Below are 26,882 nucleotides of genomic sequence, written 5' to 3'. Positions count from 1 at the left end.
TGTGCATCATAAATCTTGCCAGGGCAAGGGTTGCCTTCGCCCAGGGCCAGTGGTGTCATTATGGGAGTGCGAGGGATACAGCATGAACTGGGTGGCCAACTTCCAGCAGAGTTGCGTTGGAAGAGCTGGAGATTCCTAGTGATAACATATTAATCAAATCTGCAAAAGTCAAAGCTGCAGGTGTGGAGGGCCCACTGTATATAGATCTATCTTGATCTAAATAAAGACTTTTTTGTTTTCTGAATTATCTGGAACTTAATTTTAATATTGTTCAAAGATATAGCTGTGTTTGTCTGTAGAATCAGTTGTAGAAAGATCTTGTAGCACCTTTGAGATTAACTGAAAGAAAGAAATTGACAGCATGAGCTTTCATAGACTTCACTCTACTTCCTCAGACTGTTGCATAACTTGAGATTTGTTCATATGTATTACCTGTCTTTACAGTTTTGTGTTTTAATTGTATAATTTGCTTAATTGCAGTACAGTTTTACCCTTCATGATTTTTTTAATTGTATGCCATTGACAGGCTTTAATGTTGAATGGATGATGTCTGCAAAGCGCCATGTAAATGTATGGTGCTGTACAAATAAACACTCCTCCTCTTCCTCCTCCTCCATGGCCTCTGGGGTTCTCTTCCAGGTCTTTATAGGCATGCTTAAATACAGATTGATGGAGCAGCAGGACCTCTGAGGCTTCCTTTCAACTCTGTCATCCTTGAGGGATGCTTGAGCAGAGAACTTCCAGCACTGAGAAGGTTGCCTTGGAGTACATGACCCTTAGGACCCTTCCACCTTTATGCTCCTACCAACTGAGAGGGGAGGAGTGGACCTCTCTCATGGAGGGAGGGATTGCATAAGGAGTTTGTGGTTGGGGGCGGGGCTGAGATCCAGGACGGGGCGTGGCGGAGGGCGTGGCCTCCGAACTGAACCAGAGGGGTCCAAAGAGCGCCACCCAGAGGAGCCTCCAGGAAGGGCAGCTCCAGCAGAGAGAGGCAGGGAAGGTAGGAGGGGAGGAAGGAAGGAAGGAGGCAGCCGGGGAGGGGACTGGGGTCTCTTTCTGCCTCGGACCGAGGAGGGGATTGAGGAAGAAGAAGAAAAAGAAGGGAGGAAGAGGAGGAGGAGGAGGAGGGAGGGCGCCGCCCGCTTGGCTCCCCCCATCTCCCCTCCCTCCTCCCCTCCCTCTTTCTCTCCTCCTCCCTTCCTCTCCCTTCCTCCCCTTCCCCACTCTGGCCGCCCTCCTCCTTCGGGCCCCTTCATCCCTCCTTCCCTCTCCGTCCTTCCTTCCATCCCTCTTTCAGTCCCTCGCTCCTTTTCCTCCTCTTCCTGCTCTCCATCCTTCTCCCTTCCCTCCTCTCCAGTCTTCTCTCAGTCTCTCCATCCTTCTCCTCTTGTTCTCCATCCCTCGCTCCATCCCTCTGTCCTTCCACCTGTCCCTCCCTTTCTCTCCATTCCTCCGCCGCCCTTCCACCCAGCCCTCTCTCCTACTCCTACTCTCAATCTATCCATTCCTCTCCCGGTGCCTCCCTTCTTCTCTTGCTCTCCGTCTTCTGCCTTTCTCTCCATCCCTCCATTCTCTTCTGGCTCTCCATCTCTCCCCTCCTCTCCATCCCTCCATCCCTCTCCCAGTCTTCCCTCCTCCTGCGTCTCCCTCCCTCCCTCCACTCCCCTTCCCTCCATCCCTCTCTCTTTCTCTCCATCTCTTCCCTTCTCTCTATCCCTCCATCTCTTCCTGCTTCGCCCTCCACTCCCCCTTCTCTCCATTCCTCCATCCCTCTCTCAGTCTCTCCATCGCCTCTCTTTCTCTCCTCTCCATCCCTCTATCCTCCTCTTGGTCTCCATCTCTCCCCTTCTCTCCATCCCTCCATTCTCCCCTTTCTCTCCTTCCACTCCCCCTTCTTCCCATCCTCTCCTTCTCTCCATCCCTCTCTCTTTCTCTCTATCCCTCCCTCCCTCTCCTCTCCCGGCCCCTCCCTCCGGAAGCCCTCCTCCTCCTCCCTTCCCTCCTTCCTTCCCTTTTTCCTCGTGGGCTGGGCCTTTCCTCCTCCTCCTCCTCCTCCTCCTCCTCCTCCTCCTCCTCCTGCTCCTTCCCTCCATCATGGCGGCCAAGTCGGACGGAGGCTTGGCGTCGGGGGGCTCTCCTTCCTCGTGCTGCTCCTCTCCGCCGCCTTCTTCCTCTTCGGGGGCCACTCTTCGGAGGGAGGCCCCGGGACCCCTCGGGGGCAGCCTCTCCCGCCCCTCCCGCCCCGGACCCGCTGCTCCTTCCTCCTCCGCTGCCAAGAGCCCCAACCCGGGCCTCCCCGCCCCTCCCGGGCCGGTGCTGGTGCTGGTGCCCCCGGGGGGCTCTGGGTGCGGATCTGGCGGCGGAGGGCAAGGCCTGGAGGCCGTCCCCGGGGCCCCCCGCCGCCGCCCTGGGGCCCGCTACAGCGCGGGGGACTGCTGCTGGGTGCTGGGCGCCCTGCTGGTCTTCTTCTCGGACGGGGCCAGCGACCTCTGGCTGGCGGCCCACTACTACCTCGGCGGGCAGCTCTGGTGGTTCGCCCTCACGCTGCTCTTCGTGCTGCTGCCCTCCCTCGTCGTCCAGGCCCTCAGCTTCCGATGGGTCGTCTACGACTTCGCCGGCAGCGCCGCCCCGAGCCCCGCGCCCACGGCCCCAGCCTTCAGCACCAAGGACAGCGGCTCCGCCAGCGCCAGCGCCTCCCCCGCCCGGCCGCCAGGGGGAGCCCCAGGGCACTCAGCAGTCGCAGCCCAAGGAGCAGCAGCAGGAGGAGGAGGAGGAGGGTGCTGCCGGCTCTGCGTCTGGCTCCTCCAGTCCCTCATCCACCTCCTCCAACTCGGACAGGTCTGGAGGTAAGGGGCCAGGAAGGAGGGGAGGGAAGGAAAGGAAAGGAAAGAGAACGAGAAGAAAAGAGGGAGGGAAAGGAAAGGAAAGAGGAAATGGGATGGGATGGAAAAAAGGAAGGAAGGGAAGGGGGAGGGGGAAAGAAAAGAAAAGAAAAGTGATAAAGGGAAGGAAGGGATGGATAAGAAGGAAAGAAAGAAAAGAGAAGGAAGGAGAGGGAAAGGAAGAGAGAAACAGGGGAAGAAAAAAGGGAAAGGGAGGAGATGGAAAGGGCAGGAAGGGAAGGGGATGGAAGGGGAGAAACAGGGAAGGAAGGAAAGAGAAAGGAAAGAAAGAGAACGAAAGAGAAGGGAAGGCGGGAGAGGGGAAGGAACGAAGGAAGGAGGGAAAAGCAAAGGAAGCAGAGGCAAAGGAAGGTGGAAGGAAGGAAAGAAGGAAAGGGAAGGAGGGAGAGGGGAAGGAAAGGAGGGAAGGAAAAAGAAGGAAGGGAAGGAAGGGAAAGGCAGGGAGGAAAGAAAGGAAGGTAGGAAGGGAAGGGAAGAGAAGAGAAGGAAGGGAAAGGGCGAAGGAGGGGGGCAGGAAGGGAATGCGAAAGGACAGGGAAGGAAGGGAAGGGAAGAAGAGGGAGGGAGGGAAAGAAGGAAAGGATAGAGAGGAAGAGAAAGGAAGGAAGAAGGGAAGGGAAGGGGTGTGGTCTCTGTTGCGCCCCTTGGTGTGTGTCTCTGTCTGGGGAAAGGCAGCCCTCTCCTGCTGCCCCCCAACCCGAGGGAAGCCAAGGGGAGGGCGTTTGGTGGAGAGGGCCACGCTGGGGGGCCTTGTTTGTTCCTCGGGAGGAAAAAGAGAAGGGCTTCCCCTTGGCCCCTCCCAAGTCTTTTTGCCAGTCCCTGCCCCCGACACGTGTTGAGAGGCGTGGAGCCTTCCCACGTGCAGCTGGCCTTCCCAGGCACCTGCTGCACATTGCCCCTCGCGTGCAGAGAGGAGCCTTTGCCCTTCTCTGCCTTGCCTTGCCTTGCCTCTAGGGACTGGACCAGGGCAGCCTTGCTCCTTCTTCTCTGGAGCACCCCTTACTCCTTAGGAAGAGGGGGGGGGGGGAGGCTCAGGCATTGCAAGGGGGCAGTAGAGACCCCTGGCTTTCATCCCACCAAGGCCCACTTGTCATTCCTTCAGCTCTGGAGAGGGCAGCAGGGCTTGCAGGGGGCTGGACAGCTTCCCTTGACCCTTGGTCCAGGCCAGGATGGGGACCAGGTTGCAGTCCCTACTCCTTGGAGGACAGAACCACAGCCCCCCCCCCCCCCAGGCTTTGTTGGCAGGAGACATCACCCTCTTTCTCTGGGGTCTGTTGGGGAGGGACGTTGCCATCAAACTGGATGGGGGCCTTGGGTGATTGGTAGGGCTGTATTCTAAGATACAGCCATGTTAGTCTGAAGAATCAGTACATAGAGAGATCTCGGCTGCATCCACACTGGAGCAATAGCCCGGTTTGGCACCTGCCATGGCTAAAGGCTATGGAATTCTGGGAGTTGGAGTTTGTTGTGGGGCCTTCCTTCCTTAAGCTCCACTCCGCTTTGGGCCTACAACAAACTCCAACTCCCTGAATTCCATAACCTTGAGCCAAGGCAGGTGCCAAACCGGGTTATTTCTCCAGTGTGGATGCAGCCCGTGTCGCACCTTTGAGATTCATTGAAAGAAAGAAGTTGGCAGCATGCACTTTCCAAGATTCCAGTCTACTTCCTCAGATGCTACAGTTGTTGTTGTTGCTATTATTGTTATTATTTGCAGTCCAAAGGCACGCCAAGCAGGGCTCTCATCTGGCGGTGCATCTCTTTCTCTCTCTGTGGGGCAATGCTTGAAAGCGCTCTGCTAAATCTGATTTATTGAAGACACTGAAGTTTATCACACCAGAGGAATTTCTCTTAATTTTAAATGAAAAGAAAGTGGGGCCAGAACGCATTCACTTAAAGTCGCTAGTTTAGCAAAATTACATGAATTCTCATTGCATTTGAATTGGCTCCCCATTGCCCAGAAATAGCATGCCATTGCCCAAATTTGTATGTGGCAGTCTATCACACAATAATGTTAAACCCCATGATTGCGTTCAGATTGCCATTGGATTATACTTCCAATTTCCTGTGTCTGATAAACTCCACTGCAATGTGAGGAGAGGGAAGAGAACAAGGCAGCAAGGAGTTAGAAAAGGCTCTATGTTCAAGGCCCAGGGTAGACTGTGTGTGTGTATGCATGCCCCATGCTGTGCAATGAAATGAAAGGTCAGAGGGCTATTGTGGTTTTTCCATGGGTGTCCGTGTGTGGCTGGGTGGGCATTCATTAGATTTCTTGCTGCCTTTGCCCATTCAGCGGGAACTAGGAAAAGGTTATGAGGAGTCCACAGGGTTATGGCCGCCTTGCTAGGTGAGCCAGGCTTGGAGGGACGCAAGGAAGGCAATTTAATTGCTTGCAAGGTAAGGGCCAGGCAAAGACCTGCCTCTCCAGGGCTGCTGCACCATGTGGCTTCCCAGGGCAAATGCTCATAGTGATGATGGGGATGATCATGATGATGATGATCAGTGTGATGTGGCAGCTAAAAAGGCCAATGCTGTTTGAGGCTGCACATTCAATAGAAGTATAGTGTCTAGATCAAGGGAAGTAATAGTGCCACTCCATTATGCTTTGGTCAGGCCCCACCTGGAATATTGCGTCCAGTTCTGGGCACCACAATTCAAAAAGGACATTGAGAAACTGGAGCCCTGTGTCCAGAGGAGGGCAACTAAAATGGTGAAGGATCTGGAAACCATGTCCTATGAGGAAAGACTTAGGGAGCTGGGGATGTTTAGTCTGGAGAAGAGAAGGTAAAGAATTGAAATGATATCCCTGTTTAAATATTTGAAGGGATGTCATGTTGAGGAGGGAGCAAGCTTGTTTTCTGCTGCTCCAGAGAACAGGACCCAGAACAATGGATGCAAGCTGCAGGAAAAGAGATTCCACCTCAACATTAGGAAGAACTTCCTGACAATAAGAGTTCTTCAACAGTGGAAGACGCTCCCTCTGAGTGTAGTGGAGTCTCCCTCCTTGGAGGTGTTTAAACAGAAGCTGGATGGCCATCTGTCGGGGATGCTTTGATTGAGAGTTCCTGCATGGCAGAATGGGGTTGGGCTGGATGGCCCTTGGGGTCTCTTCCAATTCTTCTATGATGATGATGATGATGATGATGATGATGGAGCAATTCCAGCAAACTGAGAAAAAAAATCTCAGTGAAATCCCCTTAGATAGGACCAGTGTAGCATACTTACAGAAAGTGATATTGCTTGGAACGTGGCAGATTATCCCACAAGACCTCATAGAATTTTTGGACAGGAGTCAAATAATTGATGGTCAATTATTGATGGCCAGTGGATGATCAAGAATTGGTAGTCATCGGAGTAGAATTTGCAAGAATATTGTCCATTATACCTTTTTAATTTTGGATTTAATTTCTAACTTTTTTCTGCTTGCTGCCTTGTGCTTCTTAGATAGGGAAGGAAAATGTAGGCCCTTAGGTTATCTTTGGTCACGGTCTTCATTTTGCTCTGTGTGCATCTGTTGAAAGTTTAGAGAGCACACTGGCTTTCTCTCTTTGTAAATAAGACTGCGTTCTACCTGGATGAAAGTGTTTCAGAGATGTATGTTGTGACAGTTGTGGTACTTTTCTGCCATCAATATGCACTGAAGTATGTTCAGTTGATTTGATCACAGGACTGGTTATCGGTTGGACTGTTCTATTTTCCTGGTTATCCTGAGGTGCTAACAAACATGTTTCATTTGAATAAAGTCTATTTTGTTTTGTTTTAAAAAAGAAAAGAATTGGTAGCCATTGGTAACCTCTGGTGGACCATCAAAGCAATGTTTATTAGGGTCATCTTTGTTTATAGAACACCTTTTCTCCAAAAATGAGACTGAGATGCATTCCCTGCTCCCCCCCCCCGCCACCGACTATATTCCTCATGACTTTTGAAGAATTCCCCATGCGCTGAGCATGCCCCTTTATTGCATTCTCTCAACATCTAATCGATGGCTGACTTCCTTCTGTGACAGGGAAAAGGTGTGTGAGTTTTATGTTCCACACACAGAGACACAACAACCAGGGAAATCTTTACAGGGTGGTGCTAAGAACCTCCAGCATCGAGCACAGTCCAAAAACGGAGAGCTCAGGCAGCCTGGTGAGGGGTGAGGGTGAATCGGTCACTTGGTCACTCGGCTGAAGTGAGGACAGGAGGCACAACTGGTGAGATTTTTCTTCTAAGCACCTTCCTCCTTTCTGTCCTTTCCCATCCTTTTACTAGATTCCTCCAGCCCCACATCTGCTCCCAAGGGATCAAGGAGTGCATCCCCCATACCACCCAAAACACACTCAGTCTCTTTGGAAAGCTAAGCTGGGTTTGGCTTGGTTATCATGATCAATACCAGATATATGCATATTGTATTTTCCTTGGGTCTGAGACTTTTCTCCAGCTCTAGGAAGGCGAATCTTGCCAAGGTTTGCTTTGGGGTCACTGTAAGGACATGATGGCATATGGTGACAACAAAGTTAGTCCTTTGATAGGACAGCAGCAAGAGAATAGGATAGTATAAGATGGGTGACACCTGGCTTGACAACAGTACAAGCAAAAGGGATCTAGAAGACCTGTTGTTGACTCATTGTATGGCTTCAAGTCGTTTCTGACTTATGTCAAACCTAAGGCCAACTTATCATGGGGTTTTATTGGCAATATTTGTTTGCCATTGCCTTCCCCTGAAGCAGAGAGCACGTGCCTTCAGTCTTAGTAGGCCACAAGCTAATCATGAGTCAAAAGTGTGACACAGCAGCTAAAAAAGCCAATATGATCCTAGGCTGCATCAATAAGAGTACAGTGTCTAGACTGAGGGACATAATAGTGCCACTCTATTCTGCTTTGGTCAGGCCTCACCTGGAATTATTATTATTATTATTATTATTATTATTATTATTATTAAACTTTATTTCTAAAGCGCTGTAATTATACACAGCGATGTACAAAGTCGGAATACTGTGTCCAGTTCTGGGCAACACAAATCAAAGACAGGGACAAGCTGGAGGGGGTCCAGAGGAGGGCAACCAAAATGGTGGGAGGTCTGGAAACCATCAACCCTATGAGGAGAGACTTAGGAAGCTGGGATGTGTAGCCTGGAGAAGAGATGGTTGAGAGGTGATATGATAGCCCTGTTTGAATATTTGAAGGGATGTCATCATGAGGATGGAGCAAGCTTGTTTTCTGCTGTTCCAGAGACTAGAACACGGAACAATGGATGCAAGCTATAAGAAAAAAAGATTCCACCTCAATATTAGGAGGAATTTCCTGAGGGCAAGAGCTGTTCAATAGTGGACCACACTGACCAAAGCAGAATAGAATGGCACTATTACGTTCCTTGGAGTGTGGTGGAGTCTCCTTCTTTGGAGATTTTTAAACAGAGGCTGGGAGGCCAACTGTTGGGAGTGCCTGTGTTCCTACATGGCAGAGTGGGGTTGGACTGGATGGCCCTTGGGGTCCCTTCCAACTCTGTGATACTGTTATTCTAGTACAGTGATCTGCAGATTGCGCTAAGAGAAGGTCCCACGGTATAAGACCGTTTCCTATGTTCTTGACATTTTGTATGGATACCACCCTATCCTTATCAACACACAGTACTTGATCCTCCCGATTTTAAAAGCTAAGCAGTGTTGGGCTTGGATGGGAGATTGTTCAGGGATGCTCCAAGGGGTTTCCAGGTAGGGCTAAGAAAAAAGCCCATCTGAGCCCCTGGCAAACTGCTTCTCCCAATCAGAATGGACAATACTAGGCTAAAGGGAGCAAGGGTCTGGCTCAAGATTCCTCTGTGTGTCAGTTTCATAACTGAGCAGAGACTCAGACCTGCCTGAAACCTAGAGAGTTTCTTTTGCCAGTCAGGGCAGATAACACTGGGCCTAATGGTCAGACTCAGTGTAAAGTAGTTTTGCCATAATTCTCTTCCACAAAACCAGGGCAAAAAGGTATACAGGACTAGACTGGGTGTCTTATTGACACCCCCTCCCCAAATAAAAAGCCCAAAATACACAGACCACCACCACAGAGGGAAGGAAGGAATAATAGAATATATGCTGCTTCAATCAGCCGGGACATTTTTCAGACACTTCAGTTAGTGATTTTCCTGGTTTTTTTGGTACCAATGGCAACTCTAATGTAGGCTGCATTCACACTGGTTTGGCATGGCCTTAACTGCCCTGGCTCAAGACTATGGAATTCTGGGAGTTGGAGTTTTTTGTGGGCCCCAGAGCGGAGCAAACTCCAACTCCCAGAATTCCATAGCCTTGAGCCAGGGCAGTTAAAGCCATGCCAAACCAGGTTATTTCTCTAGTGTGGATGCAGCCATAAAGAGGTTTCTTGTGAGCTGGGTGATAAAGCGGAGTCAGGTTAAGAGACAGAAGAAGAGAAAGGAGGGGGACTCACACCACTTTCCAGCATCTGCTTCCGACCCAGGGCACTTGGGCAGGCGATCCTTTCCCGGCAGGCCTCTTTCCTCAGGTTGGATTATGGAGCTGCCCTTTAGCTTTCTGCACCCGAGGGGTCTCCAGCCTCTGAGCTCCCCCTTACCTCCTGTTTTCCTCACCACCACCACCATCCCCATAGCCACCCAGTCTCCCCCATATGTGTAAAAGATCTCCTGATGAGGAGAGCTGGAGCTGGCGCAGGAGACAATGGTGAATTCCTGAAAGGCAGCCTTGCCAAGCTCTTCATCGATCGGGGTGTCTGAGCGACAGAAGCAATCTTTCCCCTTGTGTTCTTGAGTCCGGGCGTGAGGCCTTGTCCTCTCCCAGCCAGGGATTCCATGTTGTGTGCATATGTGCATGTGCTTGTGTTTGATTAAATATATTTTTAAAAGTACAGTTTCAAAGAAAAGAAATAGAAAGGAACATGAGAGAAAAAGAAAAAGATCAGAAAGAGGAAACAGATAGGGTATGAATAAGGGTTAGGGGTAGAATTCAGAGATATAGCCATGTTAGTCTGTAGAATCAGTATGTAGAGAGATCTTGTAACACCTTTGAGACCACCTGAAAGAAAGAAATTTGCAGCATGAGCTTTAGAGGTAGAGTATGAGTTAGATATAGGGTATGGATAAGGGTTAGAGATAGAGCATGAATAAGGGTTAGGCCAGTGGTTCTCAAACAGTGAGGTGTGAGACTTAGGAGTCCCTGTCCCTTCTCTTCCCTCTTCTCTTTCCAGACTTTTTAACGTGTAAAATGTACACATGCCTTGAGTTAAATACTGGAATTACTTCAACAAACTTGCAATTTGAACAATGTTATTTCCTTGTAAAATGTTAAAATATGAGTATATATGAATGTGCAAATGAAAATATGCATACAACATAAACAAAATATTTGTATTCATATATTTGTTGAGTGTGGGGGCACGTGTCTGTGTGCAGATTCTAAAGGGGGGCTCCCAAGGGTAAAAAGCTTGGGTACCATTGGGTTACCACTGGGTTGGGCATATATGCTGAAAAAAGATGACTGTATTTCCATACACACACACACAGACGTATTGAAGTTGGTGTCTAATGTTGCTATGTCGCTAATGCATTAAGAGCTTCTGGTTGTTGGTTGGTGTGTGTTGAATGTTTATCTTTTCAACCTTGGAGTATAAAGTCTTTTTTGAACTGTGAAAGCCTGTAGGATTTTGTTGGGTGTGTTCTCTATTGTCACTGCTCTATTCAGGTGGGCCACACGCTTTGGGGACAGAACACAGATTGCTCAGGACTCAGGCGTTCATTCCCTGTGGCATTTTCCATTCCTGTTTGTAAAGTACAGGAGGCTGGATCCTCTCCCATTCATGTTTCCAGCCCATTCTTATCACAGCTGCAAACAAGGGAAATTGACAAGGAGCGTGCAACAGTCCCGCTTTCTTTCATAGAGAAATGCAACCTCAGTGGATTTCAGCTGTTTGCAGCAGCATCATGTACATCTGAATTTCCTTTAGAGGGGGGAAGGGGAGAGGCTGCGTGCAAAGCTTGCAGAAGAGGGCTGGCAGATTTCCTTTTGTGCTGTTCACCATTGAAGTTTGTGTGCAAGTGTGGATTTGTGTTTCTTTCTCCATTTGTGTGTGGTTTTGTTCTGTGCTGTTTGGACACGGAGCAGCTCCCAGCTACTTAGCCACAGTGCGGAGGGCTCAACAGTTGCAAATGGGTGGAGAGCAGCTTGCCAGCGGTGAATGGAGGAAATTGGATCCCTAATTGCCAGCTTGAGGAAAACTGCTGAAGCTTCTGAAAGCGTGCGGAGTCAAACCTGGGCATGAATGAAGACGGAGGGCTTGCTTTTGTGCTGAGGCTGACAGGATCGGAGAACTGAAAGGGATGGGCGGAGGGGTCCGATTCACAGTCCCAGAAAGCAAAAGGAACATTTTGAAAAGAAAGCAACATTTCATTTGCGCATGCACACTTGGTGACCCATGAGTCTACTGCAAGTTGCCTTTAACCCCAGGAGCTAAAATTTCACAGCAAGGAACAATTGCCAGAGGTTGAAGTCAACTTGAGGGCAACCAGGGGTGTCACAAGGGGGTTCAGGGAGTGTGAGCAGCACCAGGAGATATCCTAAGAGGGGGTGATCCCACTGCACCCCAAATATCTGTCTTTGGCAGCAATGGGCTGTCTGCATCTCTTTCAAATGCTAGACCTCTGTGGCAGAGATGATATGAGTGGGGCGAGGCTTCGTTGGAAGAGAGGTTCAGTTTTAGATTTGAATGGCACCTTACATTTTAAGTTAAGGGTTTTCCATGCAAGTGTTGGGTTGCCATGACAAGCAAAGCACATTTGCTGAAGTTCATCCATATTGTGTACCTCCAGGTCATTTTTTAACGTATAGCTACTCTAACGTAAAGCTATCATAAGGCTTTCTTGGTACCTTTCTTCAGGCTGAGGCTGACAGGTTGTGACTTGCCCAAGGTGACCCAGTGGGTTTTGTTGTGCTTAAGCAGGGATTTGAACCCTGGTCTCCCTGAGTCGTAGTCCAACTCTCAACCCACTGCACCACGCTGTCCCTCAGAAAGGAGGTGCCTCAGGTTTACTTTTTAAATTGTATTCTTTTAATTTTTTATCTAAAAACACCACATCTCACCAAATTTTCACTTTAACCACATGAAGCTATACATGTGTGTGTGTGTGTGTGTGTGTGTGTGTGTGTAAATACATTTAGGCTGTCCATATGATATTGTAATTTCAACGTATAATTTTAATTATTTATAGCCAAACTATTGCCATTGCATTCAGCATAGTACGGGAATTACAACTTGTGAGCAACATTAGTACAAAAACATGACTAAGGATTTTGTATGATGTGGGATGAGGAGGTCAGTGGAAGTGTGTGACACCATGAGTTACCACACCGGGTAACACCAGCCTCTGTGACGCCACTGAGGGCAGTTAACAACAAGCTAGAAAGTCATGCCTGTTGGCTTCCAAGTCAGTGGGATGGTGAATTCCCTCTGGGGTTTCCTCTAGTTCCTAACCCTGTCCCCCAGTGAGCCTATTTGGTGGATGGGGTTCAGCAGCTTGGATCCATCCATTTTCTGATAGAGCCCAGAGCAGGTTCATTGTCCACTGACCCAGAAATCATCAGTTGCCACTGCTGCTAGAAAAGAGACAGCAGACACCACAAACTCCCAGCAGGGCTGGGAATAAAGGACCCCCCCCCCCAAAAAAAATGGTTGGGGCCCTGTTGGTGTTTTATTAATATTGACTGCCCTTGAGTCGACCTCAACTGATGGTGACCCTGTGGATGAGACTTCTCCAAGCCCCCCATCCTCCATTCCTCTGCTTAGTTTCTGCAGCACATTCATGCTTCTCTGATGGAGTCCATCTGTCTGACATGTGGTCTCCCTCTCTTTCTGCTTCCTTCTGTCTTACCAAGCATTATTGTTCTTTTTCCAGTGAATCATGCCTTCTCATGATGTGGACAAAATATGACAGCCTCAGTTTAGTCATCCTGGCGTCTAGGGATAGTTTGGACTTGATCTGTTGAAGGACCCATTTGTTTGTCCTTTTGGCTGTTCGCAGTATCTTCAGCAATCTTCTCCAGCACAACATTTATAGATGGCCCTCCATTTTCACGAGGATCTGTCCTGGACCCCACCACGCAAAAACGGAGGCTTGCACATATTCAAGCCCCATATCCCCCCCCTCCCCCGGCACACTGCCCTGGTGCATGCAGCAGGTGGGATCCTTAGGTGGAAGTGACCATGTTCTCCTGGAGTTTGTTATACAATGGAGAGGAGAAGCCAGACATAGTCAAACACACATTCTAGACTTTAGGAGAGCGGATTTCAGTAAACTTAGAGAAGTATTGAGGGTGATCCCATTGTCAGAAATACTAAAAGAGAAGGGAGTTCAGACCAGATGGGAGTTTCTCAAAAGAGAGATACTGAAGGCACAATTTCAAACAGTTCCAGTGAGAAAGAAAAATGGGAGGTGTCTCAAGAAACCAGGATGGATGACTAAGGAACTTTCAACCCAGCGGAGTTTAAAACGGAACATGTATAAGAAATGGAAAAAGGGGGAAATCACAAAAAAGGAATTCAAAGAAATAGCAGGCATGTGTAGGGGTAAAGTCAGAAAAGCTAAAGCGCAGAATGAACTCAGGCTTGCTAGAGAGGTTAAGAACAATAAAAAGGGCTTTTTTGGATATGTCCGCAGCAAGAGGAAGAAGAAGGAAACGGTAGGGCCACTGCGTGGAGAAGATGGCAAAATGCTAACAGGAGATAGAGAAAAGGCAGAATTACTCAACACCTTCTTTGCCTCAGTCTTCTCAGAAAAGGCAAAGGGTGCTCAACCTGAGGATAATGGAGCAGAGGACAGAATAGGGGAATTTCAGCACAGAATAAGTAAAGAGATAGTAGAGGAACACCTTATTAATCTAAATGAATTTAAGTCTCCGGGACCAGATGAACTCCATCCAAGGGTACTAAAAGAACTGGCAAAAGTAATATCGGAGCCATTGGCAATCATATTTGAAAACTCCTGGAGAACAGGAGAGATCCCAGCAGACTGGCGAAGGGCAAACGTTGTCCCCATCTTCAAAAAGGGGAAAAAAGAGGATCCCAACAATTATCGTCCAGTTAGTCTGACATCAGTTCTAGGAAAGATTCTGGAGCAGATCATTAAACAGAGAGTCTGTGAACATCTAGAAGGCAATGCCATAATCACAAAAAGTCAACATGGGTTTCAGAGAAACAAGTCATGCCAGACAAACCTAATCTCTTTCTTTGATAAAATTACCAGCTTGGTAGATGAAGGGAATGCTGTGGATATAGTATATCTTGATTTCAGTAAGGCCTTTGACAAGGTTTCCCATGACATTCTTGCAAACAAGCTTGTAAAATGTGGGCTAGACAAAGGAACTGTTAAATGGATCTGTAATTGGTTGACCGGCCGAACCCAAAGGGTGCTCAACAATGGCTCCTTTTCATCCTGGAGAGAAGTGACCAGTGGGGTGTCCAGTGGGGCTCTGTCCTGGGCCCAGTGTTATTCAACATCTTTATCAATGACCTGGATGACAGAATTGGGAGCATGCTTATCAAATTTGCAGATGACACCAAATTAGGGGGAATAGCTAATACCCCAGAGGACAGGATCAAGATTCAAAATGACCTGAATAGACTAGAAAGCTGGGCCAAAGCTAACAAAATGAAATTCAACACAGAGAAATGTAAGGTATTGCACTTAGGGCAGAAAAATGAAATGCACAGATATAGGATGGGAGACACATTGCTGAATGAAAGTACATGTGAAAGAGATCTTGGAGTCCAAGTAGACCATAAGTTGAATATGAGTCAACAGTGTGATGCGGCAGCTAAAAAGGCCAATGCAATTCTAGGCTGCATCAATAAAAGTATAGTGTCTAGATCAAGAGAAGTAATAGTGCCACTGTATTCTGCTCTGGTCAGGCCCCACCTGGAATATTGTGTCCAGTTCTGGGCACCACAATTCAGAAAGGACATTGAGAAACTGGAGCCATGTGTCCAAAGGAGGGCGACTAAAATGGTGAAAGGTCTGGAAACCTTGCCCTATGAGGAACGACTCAGGGAGCTGGGGATGTTTAGCCTGGAGAAGAGAAGGTTAAGAGGTGATATGATAGCCCTGTTTAAATATGTGAAAGGATGTCATATTGAGGAGGGAGAAAGCTTGTTTTCTGCTGCTCCAGAGAACAGGACCCAGAACAATGGATGCAAGCTCCAGGAAAAGAGATTCCACCTCAACATTAGGAAGAACTTCCTGACAGTAAGGGCTGTTCGACAGTGGAACGCACTCCTTCCTCAGAGTGTAGTGGAGTCTCCTTCCTTGGAGGTCTTTAAGCAGAGGCTGGATGGCCATCTGTTGGGGATGCTTTGATTTGGATTTCCTGCATGGCAGAATGGGGTTGGACTGGATGGCCCTTGTGGTCTCTTCCAACTCTATGATTCTATGATTTAAAATAGTGGAGGTTGCCCCTACATAGATATTCAAGGGCGCGGTTCTCAGATGCGCAAGTTAGGAGAGACAACTGTATTTGCTTTCTGTCTGCTTTCTTCACTGTCCATTTCTCACATCTGTACACGGTGATGGGGAATAGAGTGGCTTGGACTATCCTCACTTTAGTATTCAGAGTTATACCTTTGCTCTTTAATGTCCTGTCCATTTCTTTTATTTTGATGCATGAGGAGAAGCGGGTAAGAAATAAATATCATCATCATCATCATCATCATCATCATCATCATCATCATCATTTCATTGCTGTCCTTCCCAGTCCTAACCTTCTAATTTCTTGACTGCAATCTTCATTCTGATTAATGTTGGAACCAAGGTATGGGAACTCTTTAACTGTTTCGATTGCCTCATTATCTAGGATTAACTCTTGTAGCTCTTCCATAGTCATTGTTTTTGTTTTCTTAATGTTTAGCATCAAGCCTACCTTGGCACTTTCCCCCTGGTCCTTCTTCAACCATGCTTGAATCCTTGGATAAAAAAAAATCCATGGATAGGGAGAGTCAACTGTAACAAGAATCTCTTGGAAGAAGTGTCTAGATTGATGGAAGTAATAGTAACCAATCTATTCTAGAAGTAATAGTAACCAATCTATTCTACCTTGGTCAACTGGAATACTGTGTCCATTTCTAGGGACCACAATTCAAGAAGGATGTGAACAAACTGGAGCGTGTCCAGAGGAGGGTGACCAAAACGGTGAAGGGTCTGGAAACCACCATGTCCTATGAGGAGCAGTTTAGGGAGCTGGGTAGGTTTATCCTGGAGAAGAGAAGGCTAAGAGGTGACATGATAGCTATGTTCAAATATATGAAATATATTTATATGATGCAATATTGAAGATGGAGCAGAGCTCTTTTTTTGCTGCACCAGAGACTGGTAGGACACGGAAAATGGATGCAAACTCCAGGAAAAGAGATTCCACTTAAACATTAGAAAGAATTATAGTTTTTTGTGGAGCTTTTGGGGCTATGTGGCCCTGTTCTACAAGAGTTTCTTCCTGAAAGTAAGAGCTGTACAATAGTGGAAGATAAAGTATAGTAGAGTTTCCTTCTTTGGAGGTTTTCAAACAGAGGCTGGATGGCCATCTGTCTCAGGTAGTGCTTTGGTTGTGTATTCTTGCATGGCAGAATGGGATTGGACTAGATGACCCTTGGGGTCTCTTCGAAATCTAGGATTCTAGGATGTCTTTCATTCCTAGGATTGCCATAAGTCAAACTTGACTTGAGGCAGATAACAAGAACAAATCATGTTTCATTCTTTTCTTCTAAACATCTCCACCTCCCTCAACCGCTTGCACCTGGATCCTATGTACCTGGTGAAGAGCTGGATTAAGAAACCAGAAGAGCAATTGGAGTGAAGGCTCCCGTTGGGTCCCTGGGCTTGGCCCTCTTCCTTCCTTACTCAGCTCTGCTTGGCAGGGCTTTAAGCCAATTAAAGCGGTCCCTCTTTGCAAAGCCCTCCCGGTCACAGTGGCTACTTGAGCCCTGTATCAGCCTCGGCCTTAATCTTGGGATTTGTGGCACTTGCTCCACTGACCAGTTAAATGCAGTTTGCTAAACCCATTAGCGAGGCTGGATTTGGTACGGAAAGGGGATGGCTCTTTCGAAGAAGTGATGAATTATTACTGGCGGAAGTAGGCTTGGGAAGAGAAGAGCACCAAGTGTTCTCTCTGTGTTTCCGTGCCTCTGTCTCTCTCTCTTATCGCACACACGCACACATACCTCCTGCATCACATAAGCTCCTTTTTAGCATACTTCTGGAGATGTTGCCTATTATATGCACACAATTTGAGGGTAGAGACAAAGCCCTCTGATGGAAGACATTCTCTGAATGCTGAAAAAAACTGAGGTTCAGTCCCCAGTCTCTGACCACAGGATATTTTGTTTTCAGGAACCAGGTGTGTAAGTAAATTATTATTACTGGCTTGGTTAAGTCACACTCTCTTAACCTCAGAGGAAGGAAAAAGCAAAGCCCTTTTGAACAAATCTTCCCAAGAAAACCCTGTTATACGTTCTCCTTAGGGTTCCCATAAGTCAGGAATGACTTGAAGGCACACAACACCAACAGAGCTGAATTGCACCATTATGCAAAATTTGTATTCTCAGACGGAGAAACTGAGACATAGCTATGTCATTGGACTCACTGCACAAATGGAGCCAGCAGTGTGTCAATGCACAACATGTCCCACTGCACAATGAGATACAGTATGACCCCTGGATTTGCAGGACTGGTTAGTGCAATTTCACTTATCTGTATCTGGGGGAAAGACCTCTCTAGCCATCTAGGAATCCTCCAGCATGTCTCCAAGGTCAGCATCTGGTGGAAATATGGGGTTCACCATTATTCACTATTTTTGCTATCTGCAGTAAGTCTGGAAACATATTCTCATAGATACAGGAGTCGTACTGTATTTTGCACATTGCCCCATTGTGGATCATTGCAGTTCATGAGCATGGTTGCCTACTGTGTCAGCAGTGTTGCTCCGACATGTTGAAAGTATGCGTTACAGCCTCTGATGCAGACTCTTGGCTAGTATCCAATGTGGGTAAAATCTTTTACATCTCCCCAATCACTCTGCTGCCAGCCTAAAAAGACAGTAGAGGTTGAGTCTCCCTTATCTGCAAAATCCAAAACTGCCCACATGGGTGAATCATAGAATCAAAGAGTTGGAAGAGACCGCAAGGGCCATCCAGTCCAACCCCATTCTGCCATGCAGGAACTCTCAATCAAAGCATCCCTGACAGATGGCCACTCAGCCTCTGCTTAAAGACCTCCAAGTAAGGAGACTCCACTACACTCTGAGGAAGGAGTGCGTTCCACTGTCGAACAGCCCTGACTGTTAGGAAGTTGTTCCTAATGTTGAGGTGGAATCTCTTTTCCTGTAGCTTGCATCCATTGCTCTGTGTTTTATTCTCTGGAGCAGCAGAAAACAAGCTTGCTCCCTCCTCAATATGACATCCTTTCAAATATTTAAACAGGGCTATCATCATATCACCTCTTAACCTTCTCTTCTCCAGGCTAAACATCCCCAGCTCCCTGAGTCTTTCCTCATAGGACATGGCTTCCAGACCTGAGATAGTGCCACAAACTTTGTTTCATGTGCAAAATAATTCAAAAAAAATAGTGTATATAAAATTGCCGTCAGGCTATGTCTGTAAGGTGTATATGAAGCATACATGATTTTTGTGTTTCGACATGGGTCCCATCTCCATGATGAAGATACAAATATAACAAAATCCAAAAAAAAATCCAAAATCCTACGACCCCCAAGCATTTTGGATAAGGGAAACTCAGCCTGTACAGGCATACTTCAGTTAAAGCGTCTGACAAACAAGCTTCTTTTAAAGAAACTTTGAAATACCCACCCAGTCACCCCCTTTTCCTACCTTATCCTCTGTCTAGCTGGGCATTTGTAGCAGCATTGACATTGGGAGAACAGTGAAGAAATGTCGTTTCAGTATCAGATTACAGCAGTGTATCTGCAGTCAACAATGCAATAAAGCTTGAGTTGGAAAAGTGTGGGATCCTCCATCTGATCCTACTACACTTGTACGCGTTCACCTACAATTGGCAAGGTAATCCAGAAATTGCCTCCAGAATCAGGGCAATAAGGGAAGAACAGATAAGCCTTTTTAACCACTACCCTCAGTGTATTTTTAAAAAAGGTGTAGATCTAGAAGTTCAAGCATTAAAATGGAAATAAGAAAAGTGGAAATCTAGTAAAAGGAAAAAAAAACTAGTAAAAGAAAGAAAATCCCTGCATAAATTTTAGGAAGATGCTTTAGAAGGTTGAGCATGTTGTTTTTTCTTATACAAGGCTCTCCTTTCCTGACTTGTTCATTACACTGTTAGTTTTGGTGAAAGGTTTGCTGAGACATATTGAACTGCTATTCTTTTTTGTAGTACAAGAACCTAGGCATTATTTTCATGTTAGTTCTGCCTTTGGCACCACATTTTCTGTTAGAGAAGGAACATGCAGGAACATTTCTAGTTCATTAACTGGAATATACCCAACTAGGATATGGTTCAGCACCCTGGAAAACTTGGTATTTGTAGGGTTTGGGTTCCAGGACCCTCTCTGGATACCAAAACCCATGGATGCTAAAGTCCCATTAAATACCATGGATAGTAAAATGGTGACCCTTATAAAAATGACAAAAATCAAGGTTTGCATTTTGGAATGTATATACGTTTTGAATATTTTCAAGCCATAGATGCTTGAATACAAGCATCAAATTGGATATGGAGGGCCAACTATATGGTTAAACTGTTTACTCCATGCCAGCAAGTTGATTCTGATCTATAACAAGGCATTTTTAAAGTAATGGTTGTGTGTCCAAATGGACAGCCAGTCCTGGTGTTTGGATACCCAGAGTATGTGTGCAATGAAGAAATAATGCAGTTTGACACCACTTTAACTGCCATGGCTCCAATCCTACAGAATTGTGGGGATTTAAGGTTTTGTGACACTATTTGGTAGAGAAGGCAAAAGACCTTGTAAAACTGCCAGTCCCAGGAATCTGTAGGCTGGAGCTACAGCACTTAAAGTGGTATCCAATTGCATTATTCCTATAGTGTAGATCAAGGACGTAGCCAAGGGGGGGGGGTCTTGGGGTCCGGACCCCCCCCCCTTCCATTAGAAAAATGAATGGTGCGTGTTGCTGTGCCACCACACTCAAGCTCCATTATAATGGTGGCACTTAGTCTGGACCACCCCCTTCCTAAAATCCTGACTACGTCCCTGTGTAGATGCACCCTTCGCCAAGTGAAGCATACACCTGTATTTTGCAGGGAGCCCTGCCGTTCCCTGGCACACCCCTCTTTCCGGCTTCCTTACTTTTCTTTGAGTCTCTGCTCCTTGCAGCCTCTCCAGAACATTACAAAAGCCTTGAAATAAATATTGCACTCTAAACAGATTTTGGGAAGGAACACAGCACATTTGTGCCATACTGAATCGTTGCATAATTAATCAGGGATTGATAATAATACTTCACGGGCGGCTCCTGTCTTTCACATGAGTGGGGCCAGAGTCGGAGAAGTGCCAACGTACAAGAGAGTAGGGAGGGATGGAGCCAGTGTGCTTTGCCTGCCATTGTGCACATCCCCCACACCTGCTGTGGGGCGAAACCACAGATCCCTTGCTACAGCAGGTGTGGAGGTGGGCGGGTGTGAAGAACACTGGTGGAAGGAGGCAGAAGCTCAGTAAACACAGCCCTATTCCTTGCATTTAAAACAGGGCTGGGCACAATGTGACACACACCCTGGGGCCATATTTGTGACTCCTCAGTTAGATATTTCTTTCATGACCTCCAACATATCCCAGCCCCCAAACCCAGGTGTGTGGACAAGTAACTTCAGAGTGTGGCCAGGATGATAAAAGTTATTAAGGAGGGAGAACAGACAAACCAAGAGAGGGTGCAGCAATTTGCTTTTGCCTGAGCTTACTGGGAAGGTCAGGATTCCCCCTCTCTCTGAAGTTAATTGAGTGCAAACTACTTTTGTGCTAAAAACTTCATTTGCAGCACCTGAAGTAAGCTGAGGACACAGAAGAAAAGTGGGAGGAAGTGAGAGAGACTATCTTTTAAATCGGACTGTGAATTGGTTTGAACCGGTTCAAATGACCCTGGTTCCCACTTAATCCGAATTGCTGAAGTGATTGGGGGGGGGGGGCATGTGCTAGACCCATTTAACCTGCATCTTTTTTATGCTGATATTTTCCGCTTCTTTTTTGATAAATCAAATCTGCGAACCACATGTGGATTGGAATCAATTTAAATTTATCCATTGGTCGGTTGGAACCAAATCATTTTGAATCGATTCATTCATGAATGGGAACCACAAGTGGATTATTTTAGAGGGGAAAAATGTGATCGGGGCAAATGTAGTGGGAGAAAATACAACCGGGGCAAATGTAGTGGGAACCATGCTCCGCTGTTGAATTGATCCATCGATTCCGATTTATTTGTAAGCAGGAATGGGAAGTTTTAAAAGCAGCTGAAAACTGGGAAGACAGGGGATTAATCCAGATTCTCTCTGCCAAATCAAAACAGTTGGAAGGTATGCTTTTGAAAAATTTGCTCTCTTGGGATGTGGGAGACAATTTCTCCCTTGTATAACAGGCTTATGACCTGGCCCTAAATTTGCTGGCTGCAAAACCAGATGAAATTGCCCTGCAAGGTCCCTAGCTCTGTATTTATTTATCTTATCTAGCTAGCTATCACTATCTATCTATCTATCTATCTATCTATCTATCTATCTATCTATCTATCTATCTCTAGCCCTTCATATGTTTTGGATTTCAGGAAGTCCTTGCCAGTATGGTCAGTGCTCAGGAATTAGGGGAACTGAGGTCCCAAACATCTGAGGCACCAAACTTTGAGACCCACCGATGTAAACTATCTGTGGTCATTATTTTTGTTTTCTTAATATTCAGCTGCAAGCTTGCACTTTCTTTCGCAACTTGCATCAGCAGTTGTTCCAAGTCTTTGTTCTTTCTTCAAAACATGGTCAACCAACTCTGTTATATTGGGAAGACTGGCATCTCACTCTTCTGTGTTCAGCAGAGTTCTTGTCCCAGATATTTGACCCCAGTCCTGCCCTAATGTTGGTAGACATTGACATGCTGAGGGCTTTGTGTTTAGGACCACTGTAGCTGTGAGTCTGGAGGGTAACTTCATGTCGACAGGGAAGTGATAGGATCTAAACTGACAGCAGCCGATGGGAAACATGATCTTGGGTTTGTGGTGGATAAGGCAATGAAAATCTGTGCAGCCGTTGCAAAAAAAAAGTTTTTGTGCGTGTGTGTGTGTGCTGGAGGTAATGAGAATAAAAAGTAAACCTGTGGCTGTCATAAAGGCTGAGTCTCCTTTATCCAAAATGCTTGGGACCAGAAGTGTTTGGAATTGCAGATTATTATTTTTTGGCTTTTAAAATATTCACATATTCCTGCATACCTTGGAGATGGGATCCAAGTCTAAACATGAAATTCATTTGTGTTTCATATACACCTTATAAACATAGCCTGAAGGTTATTTTGTACATAACTTATTAAAATAAGTTTGGGCACAAAACTAGGTTTGTGTACCCTTAACATTAGAAAGCAAAGGCGTCACTGTCTCAGCCACTCTTGCGGATGATTTTGGAGTATTTTAGTTTTCAGAATTCCAGATAAAGGATCCTCAGCCTGTTTTGTCTTTGTCAAAGGCACTGGTCCATCAACTGTGCATCAGCTGGGAGTAACACAAGATAAAGGATGCAGTTGCAATCCCAACCTGGTCATGGGTTTTCCTTACTAGTTGGCCTTGGCTTCTGTTTTTTCTTTGAAAGATGTTACTGAGATCATTGCTCCACTGAAACTTGCATTTTTTCCCCTTTTTGGATTTTGTCTGTTTGTCAGCCTTCCTGGGGAGGCTAAGAACCAGCACAGAAATAAGTGATAACATAATTCCTGGCAAGCGCCTGATGCAGATTAAGGCCTCCTGCTATCAACATCTGAATGAGCCTAATATTTTGCCTTTTTGCTGGAAGACTTTATGCATTGTTCGTCTATTGTTATGCTTCCCCTATGTTTTCTGAGTGATAAGAAATATCTGGGTGCAGCACTTACTGCAGTACTTAGTTTTGGAATCCTTTGGTAATAGATCAGTTGCTATTCTATAATATTTGAATTTATTTACCAATATTTAAGACAAACATAGGTGGGCAAGGCAGCTTAAACCGCACACACGCAGACAGGGACAGTCAAACCAACATTAGAAAGAACTTCCCAACAGTAAAAGCTGTTTGACAGAGGATTAGACTTTCTCAGAAGGTGCTGGAATCATTTTTTGTTAGAAGTGTTTAGATCCAGATTGGAGGCTCACTTGTCATTTGTGTTCGCTCTGGATTTTTGCATAGCAGAGGGTTAGACTACAGTATATGATACTTGGGGTACCTTCCAGTTCTACAGATCTATGATTCTATGGGCTCTTTCACATGACAGAGTTATAGCGCTATGATTCCACTTTAACTGCCATGGCTCAACCTTATGAAATGGTGGAGTTTGCAGTTTAGGGAGAAATATTTAGATTGTGAAGTCAAAGGCTTTCATGGCCGGCACCCATAACTTTTTGTGGGTTTTTCAGGGTCTGTGTCCATGTTCTAGAAGAGTTTCTTCCTGATGTTTCACCAGCATCTGTGGATGGCATCATCAGAGAATGCATTCTCTGAAGATGCCCTTCACAGATTCAGGTGAAATGTCAGGAATAAACTCTTCTAGAACATTTATTTATTTATTTATTTAGGTATTTATATCCCGCCCTTCTGCCCTAATGGCTCTCAGGGCGGCTTACAATATTATTTTTAATCCGACAGTTCCCTGCCCTCAGGCTTACAATCTAAAAGAACATGGCCACAGAGCCCAAAAAACCCACATCAAGAAACCCCAATATTTAGATTTCTCAGCCAGAGTTCTAGGCCATTGCCAGACTATAAAGGAGACAGTCATGGCAGTCAAACTGGAATCGTAGCACTACTGTATAATTATGTTGTGTGAAATGTGGTTCTTTCAGCAGAGAGAAACACTCCTGAGTCCCCAAAACATGGCTTTCTGTCCCCAAAATTGCTGTTTTCCTACTTTCACAGACCCCCCCCCCCCCAATTGTCCAGGGGACAAAATGAGGACATTTCTCCTCCTAATGAAAATGCTTCCCTCCCCCCAAGAAAAACCCTTTATCTTCAGTCTACAAATTTCTACTATTGCAGAGAGTGAGTTATTGAAAATCGCTTGCAGCTAAAAGTCTTCTACAGAAGTGTTTTGGATTTGGGAGTTTTTTGGATTTTGGAATACCTGCATGGAATACCTGTCTTTGTAAAAATGTGCATAAAGAGAGATCTTGGAGGTGGGACCCAAGTCTAAACACAGAATTCATTTTATGTTTCATGTAGACCTTGTACACAGAGCCAGGAGATAATTTTATTCAGTATTCAGTTTTAAATAATGCTGTGCATGGAACAAAGTTTCTGTACACTGAACCATCAGAAAGGAAAGGCGTCACAATCTCAGCCACCCATGAAAAAAGTTTTGTTTCTGTAGAGTCTTCAAGTAAGGGAGAGGTAGCCCTTATCTGCTGTGTTTGCATTTCCTTAGTCACTTTGGTTGCCCATTTTCTTGAGATGGAATCATAGAATCATATACCTAAACTCTATTTCTGACATCTGATGTTTTCTTGTTATTAGCTGCAAGTGCTTTCCCACTTCTGCTGACCCTAAGGTGAACTATCACAAGGTTTTCTTGGCAAGATCTTCTCAGCCTTCCTTTGAGGCTGAGAGAGTGTGACTTACCCAGGGTCATCCAGTGGTTTCCAGCTCTGAAGGGGGATTCAGACCTGGGCTCCCAGCATCTTAGGCTGCATCTACAATGCAGAAATAACACAGTTTTAAACTGTTTTAGCTGCCATGGCTGAGTACTAAATTCTTGGATTTAAGTGTAAGGACCCATTTTGCCCCTACTTTATGGTTGCTAACTGCCATCAAGTTGACTTTGAGTTATGGGAATGAGAGACTTGACTGAGTCTGTCCATCCAGAATGCGCTCTTCCTCTTTTCTGACTGCCTTCCACCATTGTTGTTGTTGGGTGCCTTCAAGTCATTTCTGACTTATGGTGACCCTAAGACAAACCTATCATGGCATTTTCTTGGCAAGATTTGTTCCGAGGCGGTTTGACATTGCCTTCCTCTGAAGCTGAGAGCATGCACCTTGCCAAAGGTCACCCAGTGGGTTTCACGGCTGAGCTGGGAATCGAACCCTGGTCTCCAGAGTTGCAGTCTGACACTCAAACCACTATGCCACTCTGACTCTCACCTTACCAAGCATGATTCTCTTTTCTAGTGAGCCTTGTCTCCTCATGATATGCCAAAATGTGGCAGTCTCTGCTGCTGACCTAGATTACGTCATCCTTAAGGGAGCTGGGGAAAAGAGACATTTATTCAGCCATTCCAGGTATTTCCCAGCCATTTAGAAAATATCCACTGGCTATTTAGCCAAATGTCCCTGGAGACTCATTCTCTGGCTCCAGCATTAATCAGAATGGAGGCTGCAGTCAAGAAATCAGGAGAAGACTGGGATTTGGAGGGGCAGCCATGAAGGAACTAGACAAGATCCTGAAATGTCAAGATACACCATTGAATACTGAAGTTAGGATTGTGACGCTGAAGGCTTTCATGTCCAGCATCCATAGTTTTTTGTGGGTTTTTTGGGTTCTGTGGCCCTCTTCTAGAAGGGTTTATTCCTGATGTTTTGCCAGCATCTGTGGCTGGCATCTTCAGCGAAAGTTAGGATTGTCCCTGCCATCGTATTTCCTATTTCTATGTATAGTTGTGAATGCTGGATAGTAAGGAAAGATGACAGGAAGAAAATCAACTCCTTTGGGATGTGGTGCTGGAGAAGAGTGCTACACACAATATGGACTGCTAAAAAGACAGATAAATGGGTCCTCGGGAAGGCAATTGCAAACCTCCTCTGAACAAATCTTGCCAAAAAAAACCCAATATAGGTCTGCCTTCTGGTTGTTGTTGTGTGCCTTCAAGTTGCTTTCAATTTACAGCAACCCTATCATGGGGTTTTCTTGTGCAGAGGTGGTCAGAAAAGGTTTGCCATTGCCTTCTCCTGAGGCTGAGAGAGTGTGATTTGCCCAAGATCACCCAGTGGGTTTCTATAGCCAAGCTGGGAATCGAACCCTGGTCTCCAGTCTAACACTCAAACCGCCATGCCACTCTGGCTTAGGGTTGCCGTTAGTCAGAAATGACTTGAAGGCACACAACAAAAACAAGAAGAAAGAGCAAATCAAGCCTGAACTCTCCCTAGAAGCCAAGATGACAAAACTGAGACTATCATACGTACCATGAGAGCATGACTCAATAATACTTAGTAAGGTAGTAAGCAGTAGGGAAAGAAGAGGACCATCAAGGAAACCATGACCCTGAGTGTGCAAGACCTGAGAAAGGCTGCTGCTGATGACAGGGTGACCTGGCAGTCTCTCATTCCTTGGTCATCTTAAGTCAAAGTCAACTTGACGGCAGTTGACAACAGTAACAACCCAGCAACTTTGCCCTGTCCATTATGGAACTTTATGTTAGCTTCATTAACCCTCTCCTGTCTCCCATCAGTGCCTATTTTCCTCTCTGTGGATACAAGAAGCTGGAGAGGACTGAATGTTTTCTTAGCAATGGGGCTCAAAGGGCAACCATTGTAATCAGATGGGGACCTGACCACATGTATCTGAGTGTCGAAACAGTAAGATGTCAGAAGGGAAGTGCTTGTGGTGTGTGTGTGACTTAGCAAACTTCTGCAACCTCTCTTTCTCTTGGCAAAAAACAATATCAAAGTGGCCCAAGATATTTTGCTGCCTGAGTCAGAGTCAGAGAGCAAGAAGATGTCCCCTCTCTGGAGTGGCTTCATTGTTTGCAAGATAGAGAATAACTCCAGGCTGCAACTAAGGCTTTCAGGAGCTATCCAAGGTCCTGATC

General features: G+C 46.1%; 1 protein-coding gene across 1 annotated transcript in view; it reads left to right on the top strand.

Annotated features, from left to right (window-relative positions):
• The first annotated feature begins 2,094 nt into the window (after positions 1–2,094).
• The window catches only part of XKR7 (XK related 7), a 59,107-nt gene continuing 34,319 nt past the window's right edge, over positions 2,095–26,882 (top strand). Inside the window, exon 1 of the mRNA XM_089513315.1 lies at positions 2,095–2,846. Within this exon, the coding sequence (XP_089369441.1) occupies positions 2,095–2,846 (752 nt within the window). The remainder of the gene's footprint in view (positions 2,847–26,882) is intronic.

This window comes from Sceloporus occidentalis, unplaced genomic scaffold (genome assembly GCF_023333645.1).
Source record: "Sceloporus occidentalis isolate IW3139 unplaced genomic scaffold, rSceOcc1.0.p SCAF_3, whole genome shotgun sequence".
Taxonomy (NCBI): domain Eukaryota; kingdom Metazoa; phylum Chordata; class Lepidosauria; order Squamata; family Phrynosomatidae; genus Sceloporus; species Sceloporus occidentalis.
This window is presented reverse-complemented; position numbering and strand designations above follow the sequence as displayed.